The sequence below is a fragment of the Xyrauchen texanus genome, chromosome 14, assembly GCF_025860055.1.
Source record: "Xyrauchen texanus isolate HMW12.3.18 chromosome 14, RBS_HiC_50CHRs, whole genome shotgun sequence".
Taxonomy (NCBI): domain Eukaryota; kingdom Metazoa; phylum Chordata; class Actinopteri; order Cypriniformes; family Catostomidae; genus Xyrauchen; species Xyrauchen texanus.
In genome coordinates this window covers 37,768,622-37,792,660 of record NC_068289.1, presented here as the reverse complement: position 1 = coordinate 37,792,660, position 24,039 = coordinate 37,768,622, and the positions used below count along the sequence as shown (strand labels likewise).

At 37.2% G+C, this 24,039-nt stretch overlaps 1 protein-coding gene across 1 annotated transcript in view; it reads right to left on the bottom strand.

The window, feature by feature from the left end:
* Positions 1–11,268: 11,268 nt before the first annotated feature.
* The window catches only part of hibch (3-hydroxyisobutyryl-CoA hydrolase), a 38,749-nt gene continuing 25,978 nt past the window's right edge, over positions 11,269–24,039 (bottom strand). The window contains exons 9-14 of the mRNA XM_052142628.1: positions 21,794–21,880; positions 19,622–19,680; positions 14,958–15,039; positions 13,260–13,379; positions 13,057–13,090; positions 11,269–12,796 (exon numbers count right to left, since the gene is read on the bottom strand). Of these exons, the coding sequence (XP_051998588.1) occupies positions 12,681–12,796; positions 13,057–13,090; positions 13,260–13,379; positions 14,958–15,039; positions 19,622–19,680; positions 21,794–21,880 (498 nt within the window). The 3' untranslated portion in view covers positions 11,269–12,680. The remainder of the gene's footprint in view (positions 12,797–13,056; positions 13,091–13,259; positions 13,380–14,957; positions 15,040–19,621; positions 19,681–21,793; positions 21,881–24,039) is intronic.

Below are 24,039 nucleotides of genomic sequence, written 5' to 3'. Positions count from 1 at the left end.
CAGCTCTCTTTGATACCAATAGGTATACACTTGAAATATTCACTCATTACATATCAACATACAAAGCAAATTCAGGAGGAAATGTATTTATCAGAGGGCAATGGAACTCTCGTTTACCCTCAAATCCCAGTCCTTTAATCTGAAAAGCTTTGCATATGTTCAAAGCCTAAAACACAATAATCTCAGGCACATTTATTAGACAGTTTACAATAAGGTTCTATACATTAACTTTTCTTATTGCATGTTTTATTAACTTACAATGACTTTCTGTCTTCTACTTAACACAAACCTTCTGAAGGTCCTTTCAATGCACGTTAATGGTGGCCAGAACTTTGAAGCTCCAAAAATCACATAAAAGCAGCATAAAAGTAATCCATATGTCTCCAGTGGTTTAATCAATGTTTTCTGAAGCGATGCAGTTGCTTTGGGTGTGAAATGTTTTCAATGTTTCAATCCTTTTTTGACCGTAAATCTCCACTTTCACTTTTAGACCGAGATTTATAGTAAAAAAAAAGTACTTAAAATATTGAGATATATATTTAACCACTGGAGTATTATGGATTATTCTATGCTGCAATTATATGCCTTTTGGAGCTTCAAAGTTCTGGCCACCATTCACTTGCATTGTATGGACCTACAGGGCTGATGTATTCTTCTAAAAAATCATACACATCTGGGATGGCATGAGGGAGAGTAAATTGTGAAATTTAACAATGTAAAAATTATATCAGTAAACACTTTAGCTTTGGTAGCCATAAAATACTAAAACTAAAATAAAAACCAACTAAAATGATACTAGAAAAATCTGAAAAAAATATTAAAACTAACAGTGGAATGACCAATTGAAAATATAAATAAAAACTAAATAATTTAAAAACTATAACCCTGGTTCATGTTAGTTCAGAATGTATTAACTAATGTTAAAATATATTAGTATGCAGAAATGAACAAAAATCAAGTTGTAAAATTATTGTTCGTTGTTAGTTCATTTACATTAATGCTATAGAACCTTAATGTAAAGTGTTACTGTCTGCACTATAATTTCACCTTTACTATTTTATGTTTATGTTGCTCAGCACATCCAGCAGTACCCCATTACATTTTCCATCCATCCATCGTCATAGAGAGTTGCTGCTCAGGGGTCATGTTTTGTCTTTAAGGGGTCAGTGCTGGCTGCTAGGGATCAATAAGTGTAAATTGCTTCACCAGTAACCTTTTATTGACGTGACAGCTGTGGTGACTAACTTTAGTGAAACAAAATCAATGATCTTTTGGTCACTATGATCTTTTGGTCACCATTAGAATCTAAATTCAGAGGGAATGATTGAAATGATGTCTTACAATGTCCCAAACTCTGCACACATTGGTTAGTGTGTATTAAGCCATATGACTTCCAGTAGAAGGGATATTTTCTTCTGTGTGTACAGAACATTGCAGCTCAGATATGCAATTCTTAAAGGGGTCATGGCATGAGAAATCTAATTTTCCTTGATCTTTTGATATTTAAGGGGTCAATGTACTATTAAAATGTACTCTTCTTCCTCACAGCAAAAACAGCATTTGTTGAAACCAAGATGCCAAAACGGTTTGTTCTCTACTTCCTCCACATGGTCAGTAAAGAGCAGAGAGCTAATCATAACAGTGGGCATTTACTGTCAAGTCTTAAAGTAGACGCAGCACCAAAACCGAGCATTTCAGACAGAGGGTCGGAATGAGAGTGGAAAATGATCTTGTTTTACAAATATATGATTGTTTTTTGTGCAAAACAACTTTATCCAATCTAACGTGATATATATATATATATATATATATATATATATATATATATATATATATATATATATATACTTTATCTAATCTTAAGGAATATATATCTATATATTTATATATATATATGTAAAACATGTCATGAGCCCTTTTGAAGGCCAAGATGTTTTGAAGTAGAATTTCAGAAAACTGAGAATAACATGATGCTACACAGACTGCCGAACCCCCACTAGGTGACAGGCAAAGTTTAGACAGGGGACCAAACATGCCAACGTCCTTAATGATTGGTAATACAAGCACAATTACTCTTTTGGTAGTATGTTAAACAAGCACTTGTGGGTCTTGTGCCATGCTGTCAGTTAGCCAGATTCCCATTAATGATTTCCAAATTAAACAACACAACAGCAGTGTTCCGGAATATCCCATTCATTTTCTCCATAAATAGATTTTTAGTGCTTATGTATAAACCTAATACAGTCTTGTACCTTTGTCTTTTATCCAGATTTGTTTAAAACTTTTTTTTAAGCCAGTTGGTTTGGCTCATAACTTGTAACTCTGAACTGAAGATTATTTTAAAATCCCCATAGAGAAAATAAATGGGAAAATTACCTCCGGAACCAACACCACTGAAAAAGTTTGTGGTTACTGTTGCACTCTATTGCAAAGACAATTATGAGAGGGCTGCACATTGACTTATTATGTGTATTTACCTTTATAGAAAAAGTAATAAATGCAGACTGATATCTTAAAGGAATATTCCTTTAAGATATGAAAACTCTTATAAGAACATAAAATGTTATTTTACATGAGGCCTTTCAGCACATACACTACTATATGCTTAGGGTAGGACTTCAGTAAAATTCTCAACATTAACAGCACATGATTCATTGCTGTTTATTACTCTAGGTAGCTTCCCTTTGTCACTCTTATACTAGAAGGTAAAACTAGAACTAAGTGTTTTTTGAACTACCAATCAGATGAAGTGTGTTTTGGAAACTGTTGCCCTGTTTTCAGCAAGCAGTATGTTCATGTCTCTAAAGCTGTTACCTGTTCTTTTCAGTTTCAGACTAATTAAACATAAAAAAACAAAAAAACAATAGCATATAACATAATAAAAGTGCTTTAATATCAATATACATTTACTGCAGTCATACTACATTGTACCAGCTTGCACACACTGAGGCTGAATTTGATTTCTCATATGGTCTCCAAACAACTCATAAATGTTTAATGAGGTGCTGATGATTCTGACCAAATTGTCATCTTTCAAATGGCAGTGTATATTTCAGACAGAAGTGTAAAAACTGCAACGCCAATAAATCATTGCCTTCCTCGATATCACAGCTGTTGTCTTCTTTCATTTTCATCTAATGTTGTAATCATAAATCATACAGTAATAATAATAATAATAATAAAAACAGTAGCGGATTGACTAACAAATAACCTTTTTTATAAGCTATGTTTGGAATAGCATACTGACATACTACTCTTAGTATTATTGCAATATACACTCACCTAAAGGATTATTAGGAACACATACTAATACTGTGTTTGACCCCCTTTCACCTTCAGAACTGCCTTAATTCTACGTGGCATTGATTCAACAAGGTGCTGAAAGCATTCTTTAGAAATGTTGGCCCATATTGATAGGATAGCATCTTGCAGTTGATGGAGATTTGTGGGATGCACATCCAGGGCACGAAGCTCCCATTCCACCACATCCCAAAGATGCTCTATTGGGTTGAGATCTGGTGACTGTGGGGGCCATTTTAGTACAGTGAACTCATTGTCATGTTCAAGAAACCAATTTGAAATGATTCGAGCTTTGTGACATGGTGCATTATCCTGCTGGAAGTAGCCATCAGAGGATGGGTACATGGTGGCCATAAAGGGATGGACATGGTCAGAAACAATGCTCAGGTAGGCCGTGGCATTTAAACGATGCCCAATTGGCACTAAGGGGCCTAAAGTGTGCCAAGAATACATCCCCCACACCATTACACCACCACCACCAGCCTGCACAGTGGTAACAAGGCATGATGGATTCATGTTCTCATTCTGTTTACGCCAAATTCTGACTCTACCATCTGAATGTCTCAACAGAAATCGAGACTCATCAGACCAGGCAACATTTTTCCAGTCTTTAACTGTCCAATTTTGGTGAGCTCTTGCAAATTGTAGCCTCTTTTTCCTATTTGTAGTGGAGATGAGTGGTACCCGGTGGGGTCTTCTGCTGTTGTAGCCCATCCGCCTCAAGGTTGTGCGTGTTGTGGCTTCACAAATGCTTTGCTGCATACCTCGGTTGTAACGAGTGGTTATTTCAGGCAAAGTTGCTCTTCTATCAGCTTGAATCAGTCGGCCCATTCTCCTCTGACCTTTAGCATCAACAAGGCATTTTCGCCCACAGGACTGACGCATACTGGATGTTTTTCCCTTTTCACACCATTCTTTGTAAACCCTAGAAATGGTTGTGCGTGAAAATCCCAGTAACTGAGCAGATTGTGAAATACTCAGACCGGCCCGTCTGGCACCAACAACCATGCCACGCTCAAAATTGCTTAAATCACCTTTCTTTCCCATTCTGACATTCAGTTTGGAGTTCAGGAGATTGTCTTGACCAGGACCACACCCCTATATGCATTGAAGCAACTGCCATGTGATTGGTTGATTAGATAATTGCATTAATGAGAAATTGAACAGGTGTTCCTAATAATCCTTTAGGTGAGTGTATAGTATGTATACTGTGCAAAGTATGCACATTTTCTATATGCATTGAATACCCTAATGACCTACTACATTTGCTCAAACGTGCAGAATACAACAGAGAGTACAGTGTAGAATACTGTGTCCAACAAAGCAATCTGCTCAACTTGAAAGTCAATTTCCAGTGAGATTGAAGAACTGGCCCCAATATCTTTCTTGGCTGATTATTTGATTGGACTGTTAAGATAATAAATTAAAAACCCATCCGTCCTTCAATGCAAGCCTATGGGATATTTGTCATAAATCGTCATGTAGATGAAATTCTTAAATCTAAACACTCGTTAAAGTATTAGCCCACCTCTCCTCAACAAGGACACAATTTGATGTATCAGTCGTGTCCAATGCACAAAAGGTGCAGGACTAGTTATATGCCTGAATTTACTACTTGGGGTTAAGGGTTTATTTAAATCCCTAACCTAAAATATAAGCAATGCAACCTGGTCTCACAGAATCACGTTAATATACCTACAGTGCCTTGCGAAAGTATTCGGCCCCCTTGAACTTTTCGACCTTTTGCCACATTTCAGGCTTCAAACATAAAGATATAAAACTGTAATTTTTTGTGAAGAATCAACAACAAGTGGGACACAATCATGAAGTGGAATGAAATTTATTGGATATTTCAAACTTTTTTAACAAATAAAAAACTGAAAAATTGGGCATGCAAAATTATTCAGCCCCTTTACTTTCAGTGCAGCAAACTCTCTCCAGAAGTTCAGTGAGGATCTCTGAATGATCCAATGTTGACCTAAATGACTAATGATGATAAATAGAATCCACCTGTGTGTAATCAAGTCTCCGTATAAATGCACCTGCTCTGAGATAGTCTCAGAAGTCTGTTTAAAGCACAGAGGAACAAGGAACACACCAGGCAGGTCCGAGATTCTGTTGTGGAGAAGTTTAAAGCCGGATTTGGATACAGAAAGATTTCCCAAGCTTTAAACATCCCAAGGAGCACTGTGCAAGTGATAATATTGAAATGGAAGGAGTATCAGACCACTGCAAATCTACCAAGACCCGGCCATCCCTCTAAACTTTCAGCTCATACAAGGAGAGGACTTATCAGAGATGCAGCCAAGAGGCCCATGATCACTCTGGATGAACTGCAGAGATCTACAGCTGAGGTGGGAGACTCTGTCCGTAGGACAACAAGCAGTCGTATACTGCACAAATCTGGCCTTTATGGAAGAGTGGCAAGAAGAAAGCCATTTCTTAAAGATATCCAAAAAAGTGTCATTTAAAGTTTGCCACAAGCCACCTGGGAGACACACCAAACATGTGGAAGAAGGTGCTCTGGTCAGATGAAACCAAAATCGAACTTTTTGGGGACAATGCAAAACGTTATGTTTGGCATAAAAGCAACACAGCTCATCACCCTGAACACACCATCCCCACTGTCAAACATGGTGGTGGCAGCATCATGGTTTGGGCCTGCTTTTCTTCAGCAGGGACAGGGAAGATGGTTAAAATTGATGGGAAGATGGATGGAGCCAAATACAGGACCATTCTGGAAGAAAACCTGATGGAGTCTGCAAAAGACCTGAGACTGGGACGGAGATTTGTCTTCCAACACAATGATCCAAAACATAAAGCAAAATCTACAATGGAATGGTTCACAAATAAACATATCCAGGTGTTAGAATGGCCAAGTCAAAGTCCAGACCTGAATCCAATCGAGAATCTGTGGAAAGAACTGAAAACTGCTGTTCACAAACGCTCTCCATCCAACCTCACTGAGCTCGAGCTGTTTTGCAAGGAGTAATGGGCAAAAATGTCAGTCTCTCGATGTGCAAAACTGATAGAGACATACCCCAAGCGACTTACAGCTGTAATCGCAGCAAAAGGTGGCGCTACAAAGTATTAACTTAAGGGGGCTGAATAATTTTGCACGCCCAATTTTTCAGTTTTTTATTTGTTAAAAAAGTTTGAAATATCCAATAAATTTCGTTCCACTTCATGATTGTGTCCCACTTGTTGTTGATGCTTCACAAAAAATTACAGTTTTATATCTTTATGTTTGAAGCCTGAAATGTGGCAAAAGGTCGAAAAGTTCAAGAGGGCCGAATACTTTCGCAAGGCACTGTACATATTTGATAAATTGTTTTTATGTGATATGACGCATCATGGCAGTTTCCTGGTGAAAAATAAACAAGAGCTTAGCTAGTGGTAAAATAATCTAGTGCTTCATATATTTTAATGTTTGCATTATATAACCGACTACGCTTACAAGGTTACTCCTGCAAGATCAAATTCCGTGGTAGCTAAACTGATCAAAAGGACCGGGAAACACAAGTCAACAAGTTAGTCAAAAGTGTTATAGAACCATCAAAATTGACAATGAGATGCGTTTTTCATTTCATATTTGCTTTTATGACACTCTCTGTTTAAGGTTTATGTAAGGGAGGTAGGTTTTGTTGACATAACCTTGTGCGATCTTGCGTACACATGAATGGACAATTTAATTGCATGTAAACTGACTGATCAGATCAGAAGACTCTGTGCTGTCAGTAAAGGGTTAAACGTTGATGTGTAGAGTCATGTGACAAAACAACATGGCACCGATCACAGCGGAGTTTGTCTTTGGGAGAAGCATCAACAAAACTAAATCTGGTAAGAAACCTCATTAAGTATTTACATTGAAACACCTTTGAGTCAAAAGATTAGTCTCTAGTTTCATCTGCTATGTCATTTTAAACATTTTAATGATTTATTGCGAAATGCCACACTGCTAAACACAATGTACACTAATGTGTACAATAGCAAAGTTTTCATTAGAAATACTATATTTACTGTGAATTTTCACACTGAGAAAAACATTTGCTTTTAGAGGCTTTATATGGAGTTAGGATTAAAATAAGGTGCATTTCAAACTGTTCTGAGACCAGTGCAGACAGACAGCACACTGGCGGTTAAGTCATTCAATAAATAGGGAGCATCCTATAGCTCTCTATACAGCGAAATGCATTCATTCCTAAATTCTGATCAAATGTTCAGTTTCAGGCTGCAGATGATGTTTGGATTGTTGGCAGACATGGGACAATTGTAATCAGTACAGAGATTCAGAATTGATAATGTATAATTTTATGTTAACATTGTTGGAAATGGTTCGACGATGCTGGCTATTACTTGTATCATAATTAATTATGCTAATTGCTGGTAAAATGCTTCAGAACTGGCTATCACTGGTTTGTTTGGCAATGCAAATAGAGAACACTGAGATTTTGTTGCCAAAGTAGAAAAAAATATTGTAACATAAGTCAAATAATTTTATTTGTATAGTTTTTTTATTTGTGCTTTTCCCAATACATATTGTTCAAAAACAGCTTTACAGAAAATCAGCGGTAATATATTTTTCTATAGCTTAGTGTTATTTAAAAATTTACAACGTAGTCTCGCAGTCCACATATGTGGACATCAATGTTTAGGCAAACTATTTACTCAATTTTGCATGATTATTAGGTGCTACTAGTTACGAATCAAAAAGGGAAATTGAAAATGCACACAGCAGTCATGCTCTTGTCTCTGGAGGTTCAAACTCATTAGGGTATTAAGCTTAAAAGACCAATCTGTTTACTCACTTTTAGCAACACACAGTGGATATTTCATCTTGAAACTGGCACGATATATGTAATGACCCACATGATGTTATTTAGAAAAATGTTGCCTTAGTCACATCATTTTTATGAGATCAGGCTAAAGCAGTAGTACACTTTCAACTCTCCCTGGCTCAGTTTCCCCTGTGCTGGACCCTGCCTCTGCTTACTGATTGTACAGCTGAGAAGAACATGAGAAGAACATCACTAATAAATATGACTAAGAATAATACATTTTCTAATTCAATCTGTGCTTCAGTCAGGTTATTATCTAGTATGTGGAACTATTGGCATTTTATCCTATATGTAAATATGTAATATTGTGCTGTATTTTTCTATTTTGTGTGTGTGTGTCCTTAATAAAGCTTTGATTGATTGATATGCCTAATATGATTGCCTACCCAGCCTTGCACACTGCCCCTCTACCTGTCTGTTTCCTGGTTTCTGCTGCTCCTCCGCCTCCTCCTCTCTCCTCCTGCTCCTCCTCTTCTCTCTTCCTACATTGGAATTCTACCAAGCCATGTAATAAATGCCTATATTTAAATGCAAATATAAACAATTTCAGGGTATAATAAATCACTAATATATCCCTAATCGTGCACCTGTCCTGTCCATGCTGCTGGGTCCTTCCTCATCTGCACCTCCGGCTGCCACAGCACTCTTTCCACTACGGAAAAGGTCTGTTAATTTGGCGCATTTAGCTGCCTCTTGTGCCAAAATTTTTTTCTTTTTAATTCTTATTTTTTCGGCCCCACCCATTTCTTTCTCTTCTATCCTTCTTTTTGCCAATTTTACCGTTCGTATCCTATGGAATGATTTTCCGGACATTATTCAAAAGGAATTGCAAATTGTATTTGCAATTGCGTTTTCAATTTGTGGACGCATAAAATGTGACATAATCCAAACGCAATTGCAAATCGCGCATTACCGTTTGCATTTTCGTTTAAGCGAACGCACAGTGACTGCCAGATTTCAAATGGAAAAGCAAAGTCCGTTTGCAACTGTGTTTCCCATATCTTACGAGTTTTGGCCCTGTCATATTTAAATAGCAATTTCAATTACCACGTCTGCTTTTTCACTTTCTCAGCGTAGCGTATGTAGCCAGCCAAAACTCAAATGGAATACTAATTCCCTTAGTATTTCCATTGATGCCTTACACGGAAACCTGTCAATCAGGGTCAAGGGTGGGATTATGCTATGGGGCGTGTTTGTCATGGGAAGTGACGTCACTCACAGTCGACGGTCAAGAGTCATTATATAAACAAGCATTAAAAGTAATGGACCAGAAATCTGTAAGATGGCATCACTGCATCATTCTAAGGAAGCATAATATCCTGAGTTTTGACAGTTTTGTAAATTTTTCTTTTTTAAAACTAATTTTTAAGTGTGTGAACAACGTTGCACCAGAAATATTCTGTCAACTAGTACATAAACAAAAGAGCGGAATAAGAACTAGAGGCACAATAAGTGGAAACTATAGCCGCAAAACGTAGAACAACATTTGGTCAGACATCATTTTCAGTAAGAGGCATACATTTGTGGAATGCATCTGAAATTAAAACATTGACAGACTTCAAGGTTTTTAATACACATTTAAAGCAATGGCTGAAACTGAAACAACTTTGTGAACACTGACTGTACAGTTCATAACACAATGCATACAAACATAATGTTGCATATGTGAGCACGCACAGACATATGCACACTTTTGTGTTCTTGTATTGTTAAATGTGTCTAGACTTTGTTTTATAGTGACTTCCACATCTACTTAAGCCCATATCTTATTTCATATATGGGATGTATTTGTTGTATGTATTTTATTAATTATAAATCTTAAACTCAATACTCTGTAATTTTTGTTTTAAATTTATAAGCCTAACCAGGGACAGGGGTTGCAAATTAGTCATGGCTAGAAACATGTATGCGTGGCATCTACTTTGTATTCTTTATAAAGCAATGTTCTATGCATTTGTCCCTGTCAAATAAACATTAAAATAAATACAAAATAAATAAAGAGGTGATGCCCTGAACAGACGCCGGTTTATTTGATCTTGACCGTCGACTGTGAGTGACGTCTCTTCCCAAGACAAACATGCCCCATAGCATAATCCCACCCTTGACCCTGATTGACAGGTTTCTGTGTACAGCATCGGAAATGGAAATACTAAGGGAATTAGTATTCCATTTGAGTTTTGGCTGGCTACATACGCAACGCTGAGAAAGTGAAAAAGCAGACGTGGTAATTGAAATTGCTATTTAAATATGACAGGGCCAAAACTCGTAAGATATGGGAAACACAGCTGCAAATGGACTTTGCTTTTCCATTTGAAATCTGGCAGTCACTGTGCGTTCGCTTAAACGAAAATGCAAACGGTAATGCGCGATTTGCAATTGCGTTTGGATTATGTCACATTTTATGCGTCCATAAATTGAAAACGCAATTGCAAATACAATTTGCAATTCCTTTTGAATAATGTCCGGAAAATCATTCCATACGTATCTATTGCATTCACACAAACCCGCCAAACATGACCAAAAGTAAACTCCTTTGATCGGCGCCTAGTTTGAGCCAATCGGATGTCAGGAAAAACGAGGATCAGTCCAAGTTGGGAGGGGCCGCTCGTATTGGTCTGGCCCGGTCTGAATCACACACACACACACACAGCGTTCCGCTGCAGCTGAGGCGCCGGCTAGGCCGGTCGCGTATCATTAAAAAAAAAAAAACTCTTTGACCACCGGCCGGTCTTCGGCCTGAAATGGACCGGCCGTTCGGGATTGTTCCCGGTATTCCCGATGGCCAGTCCGCCCCTGTTCACACACACACACGAGAGAGAGAGAGAGAGAGAGAGAGAGAGAGAGAGAGAGAGAGAGAGAGAGAGAGAGAGAGAGAGAGAGAGAGAGAATATACCTTAGTATAAGTGCAATAATTGACTCCGGCCCATTGAACTGTTTAAAAATTAATGCACATCCGAGGTGTAACGCACAAGGCATTGCCACCTCGGGTGTGCATTATTTTTCAACAATTCAACCGTCCGTCGTCAATTATTCTTTACTTATTTTATCAAATGCAGATCAGACTGTTTACACAATTTTTTTTTTCACAAGATTAAGAACTACACAAACTGAATAATTTCATCATGATTTATTAATGATAACTTTTAATGCTGATAAGTTACATTTCTATACATTTCATAACTACTATCACAACTAAAACACAGATACAAAACACCTGTAGTTTATGGAAATATGGGTTTTTCAAGAACATCCACATATTTTTATGAGCAAAGCGGAAGAGGAACCAAATTATTTGAGTGTGTCAAGGCATCATGGCTTTCGAATTATTCAGATCTATTTTGACACCTCAATAATCTAGGCCAGTGGAACTGCTTGTATTAATACAGTGTAGTAAACACTGTTATATATGGCAGTCATACTACAAGCACCACGTGTCAATACTTTAATCCTATTGAACTGAAATGTGGCCAGTGTGGACGTGTTAAGGTTGTCAAGGTTAATCGGGGATTGGGATGCAGCATGAGCAAAAATGACTGCCATTTTGTGTCTGCCATTGTCTTTCCACAGAATTTACACAAATTATTCCACTGTATGGAGGAAAAAGACACAATTTGTTTCCCAAATTGGGAAACCCACCTAAAGTTTTTTTTACCTCCTACGGAACACAAAAGGAGAACTTTTGAAAAATCTTTACACAGCTCTTTTCCACACAATGAGTTTATAGTGACCACGGCTGTCGAGCTACAAAAAGAGTAAAACCACTGTAAACTCCCAATAAAAGTATTCAATATGCACTACATTCCAAGTCTTCTGAATATATATGATATCTTAGAAAGAAAATGAAATCTTTATTCACTGATAATCTTGCCCTTCACATTCACATTTAAATAAAAAAATGGCGAGCTGATCTGCCGTGTCAGGTTTTACATTATTAACACGACTGATACTCTCGTGATGTAATCGAAGTAATGCTGCAATTTTGTGAAATGGAAAATGAAATTTGAGATCTGCAGCAAAGGGGAAGTGTTTCAGTGTATAACTGAAATATCAGTCTGTTTCTCACACAAAGCTATCGTATGACTCCAGAAAACTTGGAATATAGTGCACAAGTCATACTGACTACTTTTATGGAACTTTTTGTCTTTTATGAACTTTACAGCTGCTGTCACTTTAAACTGTGTTGTATGGAAAAGGGCTGTGTGAATAAAATTTTCCTTTTGTGTTTCTCGTAAAAAACAACAGCATACGGCTTTGGAAAGACATAAAGGTGAGTAAATTATAAACATTTTTATTTTTGGGTGAATGATGAATTTTGCTTACTGTAAATGTCATTTCCCATTCGAATGATGAATAGAAACCCCCTGAAATCCTTCAAGAAACCAGTATTGTTAATTTCTACACAAGGATCAGCAGAAGTCTCAGATGAACATCTGCTTTAGCTGTAAGCAGCAGAATATTTTTCATTTCTCAGATATGCTGACAGAAATAACTTTATTTAATTACTTCTGTAATGAATTTCAAAAGCTTGTGAAAGTTAGGTTTTTAAAGTTTGAGGTCTCTTTCACCAAGGGAGCTAAAGCATTCCTCTACAGTTTTCTCTGAGACTTCAGAGAGGGTGGAAGGTTTCCACTTTGGACTCTGGTCTTTATCGATTAGCACTGCAAGTAGAGAGGGAAAAATACCTGTTAGTTATGTAATGACCTTTCTCTGGGATTGTTCAGGGAGAAAATGTGTTTGGTGAGTGGCCAAAAATGAGGCCTTATAATTTTGAATTTATAGGTAACACTATATTATAACCATAATTTACCTTGTGAAAAATTACATGGAATGAAATTCAAAAACATTCATATAACTGCTGTAACTTGCAAGTTATTTATTTTTTATAAAACAAATTTCGGAAGAAAAAGGTGCATCTTACCAGCTCTGACTCCCTCATAAAAATCATGGCCTCTCTGCAAAACAAAAGTAAAAAACCCATGACATGAATAAAACAAATTTGTCTCCTAAACTAATAACCGGCATAGTTGGCAAAACGAGCCAACAGTGTTTAAAGCAGATGTAATTTGTGTAATGAAATGAAACAGCCATGCACTGAAAGAGAATAAAGCAGCAGTTGCATACCATGCAGGCCTGACTGAGTCTATACTCCATCACCAGCACCTCCTGCAGACTCATTCTCGCTCCTTCTTGAATCTGTCTGAAAGTTAACTTTAGTGAAGTGGGGGACATTTTGGCCAGAATCTGTAAAACACAATACAAAACACCAAATTTTATAAAGAATACTTACAAGAACAATCAAAAATGTCAACATCCTCACAAGTTATTCTGATTTCTGTGACAGTGAAAGGAGTGGACGAATAAGGCAAATGCAATAAGCTTCACATAGTGTGGACAATACGAAGGGGCAGGCTCGAGCAAGTTTTAATTTAATTACATTTTTAATTTGATTTGTTGACCTTGAAAGATTTTGAGAACAGTGGATGAATGGAAACTTGCATTCACAGCTTCATGCAGTGCTGATTAATTCACAACATAAGGCCTGCAACCTTGAACAGTTTGAAGATTTTCAGGGAATTGCAAAAATATTGACCAATTCTACATTTATGGAAGTTCACAGAGCATTATTGTTTTTCTGCCTTGTTTTCTTAAGACTACTTATTTTTTTCTTCTGATCTTGACATTAAAAAATTATCTTGAGAAGAAGAAGAAAAAAAAACAAACAGTATTGGGGGTAGGGGCATGAAAGTGTCCAAAATGTACAAACAAGGAGATTAAACAAGGGTTATGACCAAGAGTGCTGTTGATGAAAAGAGGCCCCACATGATCAGAAGGCCAGCCAATGAAAAACTTTGTGCCATAATACAATAAATTAGTTAAATTTTTTTGTATTGCAACTGCGATTAGGACATGATAGGACAAAAATAGCACATGGGAAACCGAATTTCTCTCCAAAATGAAATGTCACAATGTCAAACATCAATTTCCTTTCTTAAGGCTCACTCTAAAACAAAGTGATGCATGGCAAAGTAGTGCTGTGGGATCAAAAACATAATGGCTTTGAAATACTAATGAGACATAATACGATTCTGGGCCCATTACGCAATAAGAGCGAGTGTTTGCATGCAGCATAGAGTGTGCAGGGACCTTAGATGAGATGCTATACACAGTCATTTTGTTTGTCTCATCAAATTTCCCGGAAACCATCATGGTTTACCCAGCAGTACTAGAAACACAAACCTTGTCAAGGTCTTCTCTATTGTCGTTGCTTTTTATGAGGTTCATAAAACATCACTTGCATTCGGCTTCATCCAGAGACATAGAATGAGATATACCAGCGGTAGTCATACTTAGGATATACCAACAAAGTTTTATTTCAATTACCAATGGTTTAGGTTTGTTCATCTGTCACTTGGTAATATGGCTATAAATAATACAATAACTGGCAGGTAAATTACACTTCTACTGTTGTTAATGAGTTTTTACTAATTGACCAATCCTCTCAATGTTCATATTCAGCTCACATCATGTTAATACTTTTGGATATTGTTTAAAGGACAAATGTTTAAGGGCATTTTCTAAAGGACTGCTGTGTTGTATTGGTTAACCTCTTTATGTCCAAAGTAACGTTTGGATTCTGAAGTAAAACAATTCAGAAGCATTTGTTTTAAAGTATAGTTTATAAAACAGCTATTCATTTTGAATTTTGATCCTTGAAAAAAAATGCCAGCATGGGAACCTCATTATCAGTACAGGTCTTGCATTTGGATTAACTATCTCTGCTAATTAATGAATTCAGAAAGTCACCGTCCCCAAACCCACCTCAGCCTGTTTCTGTGCAAAAGCAGAGCCATCTTTCTTAATGTTCTCCAGGATCTCCTCCACACTGGCAGCAGAAAACAGCCTGAAACATGAGGACAAAAATGAAATGAATGAAATCAGTCTTGTAACACAGTAAACACCCTGAATTTGAGAAAAATGTTAAGGGCAAGTTCACTCAAAAATGAAAATTCTATCATAATTTACACTCATTCATGTCATTCCAAACTTGATAAGACTTATTACTTTTGTGAAACACAAGTGTATACATTTTGAACAATGTTGAGACTGCTTTTTCCCGTACAATGATAATGAATGGGGGCCGCTGTATAGATGGTTACTATTCACTGCCGATTGCTTTAAGACGTCATGTGAATTCTTTGGAATTACCTTCATTTACACTCACCTAAAGGATTATTAGGAACACCTGTTCAATTTCTCATTAATGCAATTATCTAATCAACCAATCACATGACAGTTGCTTCAATGCATTTAGGGGTGTGATCCTGGTCAAGACAATCTCCTGAACTCCAAACTGAATGTCAGAATGGGAAAGAAAGGTGATTTAAGCAATTTTGAGCGTGGCATGGTTGTTGGTGCCAGACGGGCCAGTCTGAGTATTTCACAATCTGCTCAGTTACTGGGATTTTCACCCACAACCATTTCTAGGGTTTACAAAGAATGGTGTGAAAAGGGAAAAACATCCAGTATGCGGCAGTCCTGTGGGCGAAAATGCCTTGTTGATGCTAGAGGTCAGAGGAGAATGGGCCGACTGATTCAAGCTGATAGAAGAGCAACTTTGCCTGAAATAAACACTCGTTACAACCGAGGTATGCAGCAAAGCATTTGTGAAGCCACAACACGCACAACCTTGAGGCGGATGGGCTACAACAGCAGAAGACCCCACTGGGTACCACTCATCTCCACTACAAATAGGAAAAAGAGGCTACAATTTGCAAGAGCTCACCAAAATTGGACAGTTGAAGAATGGAAAAATGTTGCCTGGTCTGATGAGTCTCGATTTCTGTTGAGACATTCAGATGGTAGAGTCAGAATTTGGCGTAAACAGAATGAGAACATGGATCCATCATGCCTTGTTACCACTGTGCAGGCTGGTGGTGGAGGTGTAATGGTGTGGGGGATGTTTTCTTGGCACACTTTAGGCCCCTTAGTGCCAATTGGGCATCGTTTAAATGCCACGGCCTACCTGAGCATTGTTTCTGACCATGTCCATCTCTTTATGGCCACCATGTACCCATCCTCTGTTGGCTACTTCCAGCAGGATAATGCACCATGTCACAAAGCTCGAATCATTTCAAATTGGTTTCTTGAACATGACAATGAGTTCACTGTACTACAATGGCCCCCACAGTCACCAGATCTCAACCCAATAGAGTATCTTTGGGATGTGGTGGAACGGGAGCTTCGTGCCCTGGATGTGCATCCCACAAATCTCCATCAACTGCAAGATGCTATCCTATCAATATGGGCCAACATTTCTAAAGAATGCTTTCAGCACCTTGTTGAATCAATGCCACGTAGAATTAAGGCAGTTCTGAAGGCGAAAGGTCAAACACAGTATTAGTATGGTGTTCCTAATAATCCTTTAGGTGAGTGTATGCCAAATTTGTCCTAAAATCTGGTTTGATCCAAGTTAAATAATGAACAAACACAAATTGTTTGAACTAATAACACACAAATTATTGTATTATTATTGTACAGTGTAGGTTGGAAAAGGAATGTGAACCCCTAGGCTAATGACATCAATAAAATCTAATTAGAGTCAGTAGTTGGCAAACCTGGAATCCAATTAAAGAAATGAGATTGAAGGTGTGGGTTAGAGCTACTTTGACTTGAAAACAAACACTCAAACATGTTGGGTTTGCTATTCACAAGAAGCATCTTCTGATGTGGACCATACTTCACAAAAAAAGAGATCTCTGTAGACCTACGATCAAGAATAGTTGCTGTAAAGGGTTAAAAAGTTATCTCGAAGAGCTTAGATATTCATATGTCCACAGTTAGACAAATTGTCTAAAAATGGCGATGATTTAGTACTGTGGCTATTCTCCCTGGTGTTCCTGCCACACCGCAGAATGCTCAATAAGGGGGTGGGGGGACCCCTAGAGTGACAGCTAAAGACTAGAAGGAATCATTGGAACTGGATAACATCTCTGTTCACGAGTCTACTATACAAAAAACGATAAACAGGCATGTGTTCATAGCAGAACGCCATGAAGGAAGCAGCTGCTTTCCCAAAAAAATTGGTGCATGCCTGAAGTTTGCCAAAGAACACAACGCTACCAGGAAAACATTTTGTGAACTGTTGAAACTATGGTTGAAATGTTTGGGAAGAAAACGCAGCACTTTGTTTGGTGTAAAAAGGGCACCTCATACTAACAGTACGGTGGAAGGATCATCAAGATTTGGGGCTGCTTTGCAGCTTCAAGGCCTGGACCACTAGTCATCATCGAGGAAGAAATTAATTCCCAAATGTATTCAGATATCTTACAGGATAATGTCACCCAACTTCGACTGAAGCTCAGTCGAAGTTGGGTGATGCAGCAGAACAACGACCCTAAACATCAAAGTAAATCCACTACAGAATGGCTTCAAAAAAGAAAATCCACCTTTTGGAGTGGACCAGTCAGAGCCAAGACCTTAACCCAATAGAGATGCTGTGGAATACCTCAAGAGAGCTGTTCACAAAAAGATGCTAAGGAAAAATGGTCCAAAATTCCTTCTGAATGTTGTGCAGGTTTAATCTGCAGCTTCCAGAAACATGTGGTTGAGGTTATTGCTGCTACCAGTTATGAAATATGAGCTCTCACATGGACGGGAGATTGCAACAAATTGCAATAATTTAAATGTAAAAGCATCACAGTCGAGCAAAGATTGTTCGATGTTTTGGAGATACATATTAAGTTATTTGCAATCTGACGTTACACCTTTATATGAGCTTTCATAATCTGACATTTTGCCAATTTTGTTGCAAAAACAATTTTGATCTTAGGAAATTATTTTCAATTAGAAATTTTCCCAATTGAGCAGTTTTTGGGAGCACCAGCCGCCATTTTTACCATTATAACTCCTAAATCAGTTAATCTAAAATCTAATCTAAAAGTTGACAATGGATTTTTTTGTATTCTCAACTTTTATTACTTTAGACTGTTCAACTGACCTCTAAAAGAGTTTTTCTGATGATGGAAGTTTGATTTATTTTCAGTGAAACAAATACACATGCACAAACATGTTTGTTTGCTATACTCGTGAGGACATCTCAAAGACATTCATTGATTTTATAGCAGGCTAAAGATGTATTCTACCCCCCATCCCAAACCCTACCCCTAAACTTAACCCTCATAGAAACCAGTGCGCTTCAATGGATTTAAAGATAAACATAATTTAGGTGATTTATGAGCCTTTTTTATTAGTGAGGACCAGCTAAAATGGGTTCTCAAGCACTTTTACTATATTGTGAGGACATTGTGAGGCACTCACACGTATAGCAAAACCTGTATACACACGCGCACATGCACACAATTATGAAAACCCTATCTGTGAAACAGATAAAACATGGTTGACTTTTTTTGCACCATGGTCAGCCACGCCAAATTAGTCATCAGGTTTAAACATGGAACAGCAAATTAGTGCAGCATCAACTGTTGTTACATAAGGCTAATATGCAATCCAGCGTAAAACCTCAAAACTCCACAAACACAGGTAAACAAGGGATGCATATATGTATTTATGAATAATTAATACAGAAAATACTCTAACTCCCAATAGGAAAAACACAAAGACAATGCTGCACATGCTCTTATCAGGGTAAAAACTGAGCTTTGGAGTGTGTCCAATGCTTATCACATAGATAATTTCAGTGCTTTGATCAACAAACCCAACTTTGTCCCTGTGAATGGAATTATGGGTGTTTCAGGTCAGCACAAACTGCATAGAAGCCTCAAAGCTTTAAGATCCAGCGAAGAGACTAATCCAGCAGTACAGTTAATCAGTTTCAAAGCGTGAAGTCTATTGATGTCAGACCCGTTCTGTTCCTGCAGGTGAATTAGACTCACAGTGGCCACATATGAATGTTTGCAGACACTATTGTGCATATTCAATGGCACAGTATACAAACGAAGGTGAATACACAGTTATAGTGCAACCTCCAATCATGAATAAAGGAATATTCTGGATTAAATTATGCATCTTTGGCATGCTGTTGAACACTATGGATAGTGTATACAGCAAAAAAAAAAAAAAAAAAAAACTATCACAATATTTGTTCAATTTTATGCATTTTTAAAAAACAAAAAAAACAAAAAAATACAATTAATAAAAAAAAAAAATTAAAATTGAAATAATGCGGACTGTTGGTTTCAGTAGAAGAATAGACAACTGATTAACAAACTCAGAGCTCACTTTAGGTCTGTCTTTAATTTATTGTTAATAATAAATTCCATAATATGCCACAACATTTTATGATCCCCACAATACTAATAAACACTTCTGTCCCTTTAAAGTTCCTTTATACAACAATATATTCTTTTTTTTTTTTTTCATTTCGAGGGGGAGCTTTAGTTTAATTCTATTCTGAGTTAAACATTTGACATTAAAACAGTTTTATTTTTGGAACACTGAGGCTATGAGAGAGCGTTTAGATTTACCTGTCAATGGTCTCTATGTGCTGCTGCAGGACAAATGGTTTTTCTGCATCCTGACTGCACTGTGGAGACAGAACAACAGTCTGTGTTTACACACCAGCTCAAGCACATATACAGGGATGTATTTCAGCATAGACAGTCTGTGTGCGAGTATGTTTGTGGCCATTTTTGTCCTGTCATACACTATTTATCACTTCTCTGTGAAGATGTAAGAAGCTGGTCAGACTCATTTCCTTCTTCCTAATGCTAAAAGGCTGTCACTTGAATCCCATTGACATTTCATTTTATGATTATCTGATACATATTGAATATACCCATGTCATGGAATAACAATTCACCCATATCACATTCTAAATACAGAATAAGGCTTTGTTCTAAAACCTTTAAAGCTGTCTTACTGTCTAATGGACACTACTCACAATTGATTAGAATAGAGTTTGGCGTTAGCATGCTACAACGCTAATGATGCAATACTCTAATGAGCATAAACATACACTCAGTGAGCTCTTTATAAGGAACACTTGTACACCTACTTATTCATGCAATGATCTAATCAGCCAACTGTGTAGCATTTTATCGCTGTGACTTTGACCATGGCATGATTGTTGGTGCCAGACAGTTTGGTTTGAGTATTTCTGTAACTGCTGATCTCCTAGGATTTTCATGCACAACAGTCTCTAGAGTTTACTCAGAATGGTGCCAAAAACAAAAAACATCCAATGAGCGTTAGTTCTGTGGAAGGGAACCCCTTGTTGATGAGAGGTCAACGGAGAATGGCCAGACTGGTTCGAGCTGAAAGAAAGGCTACGGTAACTCAGATAATCACTATGTACAACTGTAGTGAGCAGAATAGCATCTCAGAATGCACAACACACCGAACCTTGAGGCGGATGGGCTACAACAGCAGAAGACCACATCAGGCACTTTATTATTGCCATAGTGTTCCTCATAATGTGGTTAGTGAGTGTCCATAGCACATGCAATTATTTCGTAAAAAGGTCAGCTTTTAATTCCATTAGGTTTTGATCAATACTTTCTGATAGTGAATGAATATCAAGAATCAAAATTTCTCTTGCTTTGTCCTCCATATTAACAGAGCTTGTTGAAATGCATTAAGCGATTGCTTTCTTCACTAAGAATGCAATGATGAGGACAAATCTTAAAGAATGTTGACAATGCTCTTTTTCCACACAATGAAAGTGAATGGTGACCGAGGCTCTCAACATTCTTATGTTCTTTTGTTTTCCATGGAAGAACAAAAGTCATATAGGTTTGGAATAAGATGCAAGTTAGTAAAAGATAAAAAAACCTAAAATGTTTGGGTGAACTATCACTTCAAAATGATGCCTATGTAGGCAGCTAACTATGTTTTGGCACAGAGCCTAAATTGTCTACATTTCTCTCATACATTCTCATGTCTGGGTACATCATATCTTATCTTGTTGTGGTATCAAACAATCTACAGGCTTTAAACTTTTGATCCTTTATAAAGGTGTGCCATTTTATGGTTCAGTGATGATCGCTACAGACAAAACTCTCTCTGAAGTGTGTGTGTGTGTGTGTGTGTGTGTTGAAGGGAAAGGTCTGTGAAAGCTAATTTCTTTCCTTGGAGCATAAAGGGCTGTGTTCCACCACAAGTTCTCTGGAAAGCTCTGTGGTGTAAAGAGTGTTTGAGTCAATAATCCTCACTCAGACACTCCTGTTCGGCATCCAACTTTACGGCATTAGCCCAAATGGCCATTAATCCGTACCACTGACACATACAGCACACAACATAATGAGCATAATGAGTGCAGTAAAACATTGCACAGGACTTTGAGCTTTTGGGCAGACATGGGAATACAAAGGGTAGAACTGTGAATGTCAAAAATTCTATGAATTATGAAAGCGATGAAAAAGTATTTAGCATTATTTCTATGAATTAAATGTACTATATCCAATTACAATGGAATTATTTAGCTGCTTATCAACATTTTTGCATATTTGTAATATACAATGCAGGAAGTATACAGTAGTAAAGATGCACTGAAAGAGAATTCATCAATGTTGTATGATAGCTATGGTGACAGCTTACATAAGCCTATCGCTGTGCAGTGTAACCGCAAGCACACACAGGTTGTAAAAGTGCAAGATCCTGCGCAGAGTCTGTTTAAAAGTCACATCCTTGCCACATACCTGTTCCTGATAAGAATCCAGCAGCTGGGCCACATCACTGATAGAAGGAGACTTCAAGTCAACAAGATCCTTCTCAAGAGAAGCAATCTAAAAGGAGACAAAAATGAGGAAATCTCAATTTCATAGTCAGAAATGTTTTAGTGGGCTGCTGATTGTGTCCGGTTAAATAGATGAGTATGTATGCTCCAACTTTGTATGCTGTTATAACAGAAATTTTAACAAGGTGCTGCCTGATGGTGACTGTAGGAGCACATTAAAATACAGAGTAGAGGTCGGCCGATAGTAGATTTTACCTATACCGATAACTTGTGTGGTGGAAAAGGCTGATAACCAATTAATTGGCTGATAGTTTTTAAAAAACAATTTATAGAATGAAAAAAACTAATTCTTGGTCTTTCCAATTTACTATGAAGGGCACAGACATTAAAGCTACAACAGCCCAAAATGAATAATATCCCAAAAGCTGTTAATTGTGCATCAAAAATCTCAATAATAACCAGAAAAATAAAGATTTTGTGCATAACATAGGACTTTCCATAAACAAGTCAGAAATACATAGAGGACTCTAATAAATACTCTTGAAATGATAGAGACTTTGCAACCTTACAATGATCTATATGCAAGTAGTTTATACCCTATATTTTCACCAGATAAAGAGTTTAAATATATATTTCAGATTAAGTTTTTTTGATGAGGAATAAAATAAATAAATAAAAAAAGATATATCATCACAGATTTTTGCAAATAATCGGTAAACTGATACATCGGTCTACCTCTAATATGGAGAACATGAAACAACTACAGCTCTTCTTCAGAACCTAGTGAGCTGCCTACCTAGACAGCATTTTCAGGCATCATAAGCCTGCTTCCGACAGGAAGTCTGTTTTAAAAGGTAGATAAGTACCTTCTAATGGCCAAATTCTAAGGCAACATCACATGTATCCTTTTTTGGTAAAGGCAGACCCATAACGCAAGCAATGAGATAATTTAAGAGGCCAAGGGAGTTGAGAGAAATGTTGATAATAAATATACTTAATACTTATACATTTTAATTTATTTAAACACTGTAAATTATAAATAGACATAATACTTAGACTTATAATTCAATTACATTCCGCAAAGTATCAATTTAAATATAATAGAGCTGTCAGAATTAACGCATGTGGTTAATTAAAAATGTTTAACATGCTAATTTTTCTTCATCACGATTAACGCATTTACTGTTAATATGGCATAAACACTTATGTGAAGGAACAAACCTTTGTAATGTGTCCACCCAGAGTCATTACACTGAAGCACACTTCACAAACAGACACACAACAATGCCAAAGCCCTCCAACCAAGACAAGCCTACAAGTTTAGCATAAAATAGCATAACGCGGCAGTCCCATAGACATTCTATGGGTGGTACTGTCATAATACTTTCATAAGATAGATCCGCAGAGGTTTTTATCTCTATAAAAACTAAATAAAAAATCTCTGACAATGCTTCCCTGTCAGTGATAAAATTATGGAACAAAGGAGCTCTTGGCACTATTTAATGTACAAAACAAGCCCAGATGGGAATTATAAGGCACATTATAGTTACCACAGAAGCAATTCTTAACTATCACCAGGCGTTGACGCTCTGATGTTAATCATGAATGCAGCTTCACGATTGCTGTAACAAAGCAGATGTCCAGTCTACATGAATATGCAGAGTTGTAGTGGTGGTGGTGGCGTAGTGGGCTAAAGCACTAAACTGTTAAGCAGAAGGTTATCGGTTCGATCCCCACAGCCACCACCATTGTGTCCTTGAGCAAGGCACTTAACTCCAGGTTGCTCTGGGGAGATTGTCCCTGTAATAAGTGCACTAAGTCGCTTTGGATAAAAGCATCTGCCAAATGCATAAAATGTAAAATGTAAATATGCAACCTATGGGGAAACTAGTTCTTTCAATTAGTCAAACTCCCACTAACACTTTGGGAATTGTGTTTTTGGGAATGTTACTCGAATTGGTACTGTTTTAGTGCATTTCGTATGAAAGGCTTTGTTTGGAAAATGTCATTAATCATTATATTGTTACATATTGTACTGTTTTCTTTCCGAAGATGGAAACAAATGCATTTTGATAAGAAAATAAGTATATATAGTGTCAAATTTCAGCACTTTCAAAATCTGTGATCAATCGTGATTAACTAAAACATTTTTATTAAAGATTTTATTTGACTGACAGCCCTTAAATATACTTAAATACAATAGAATAA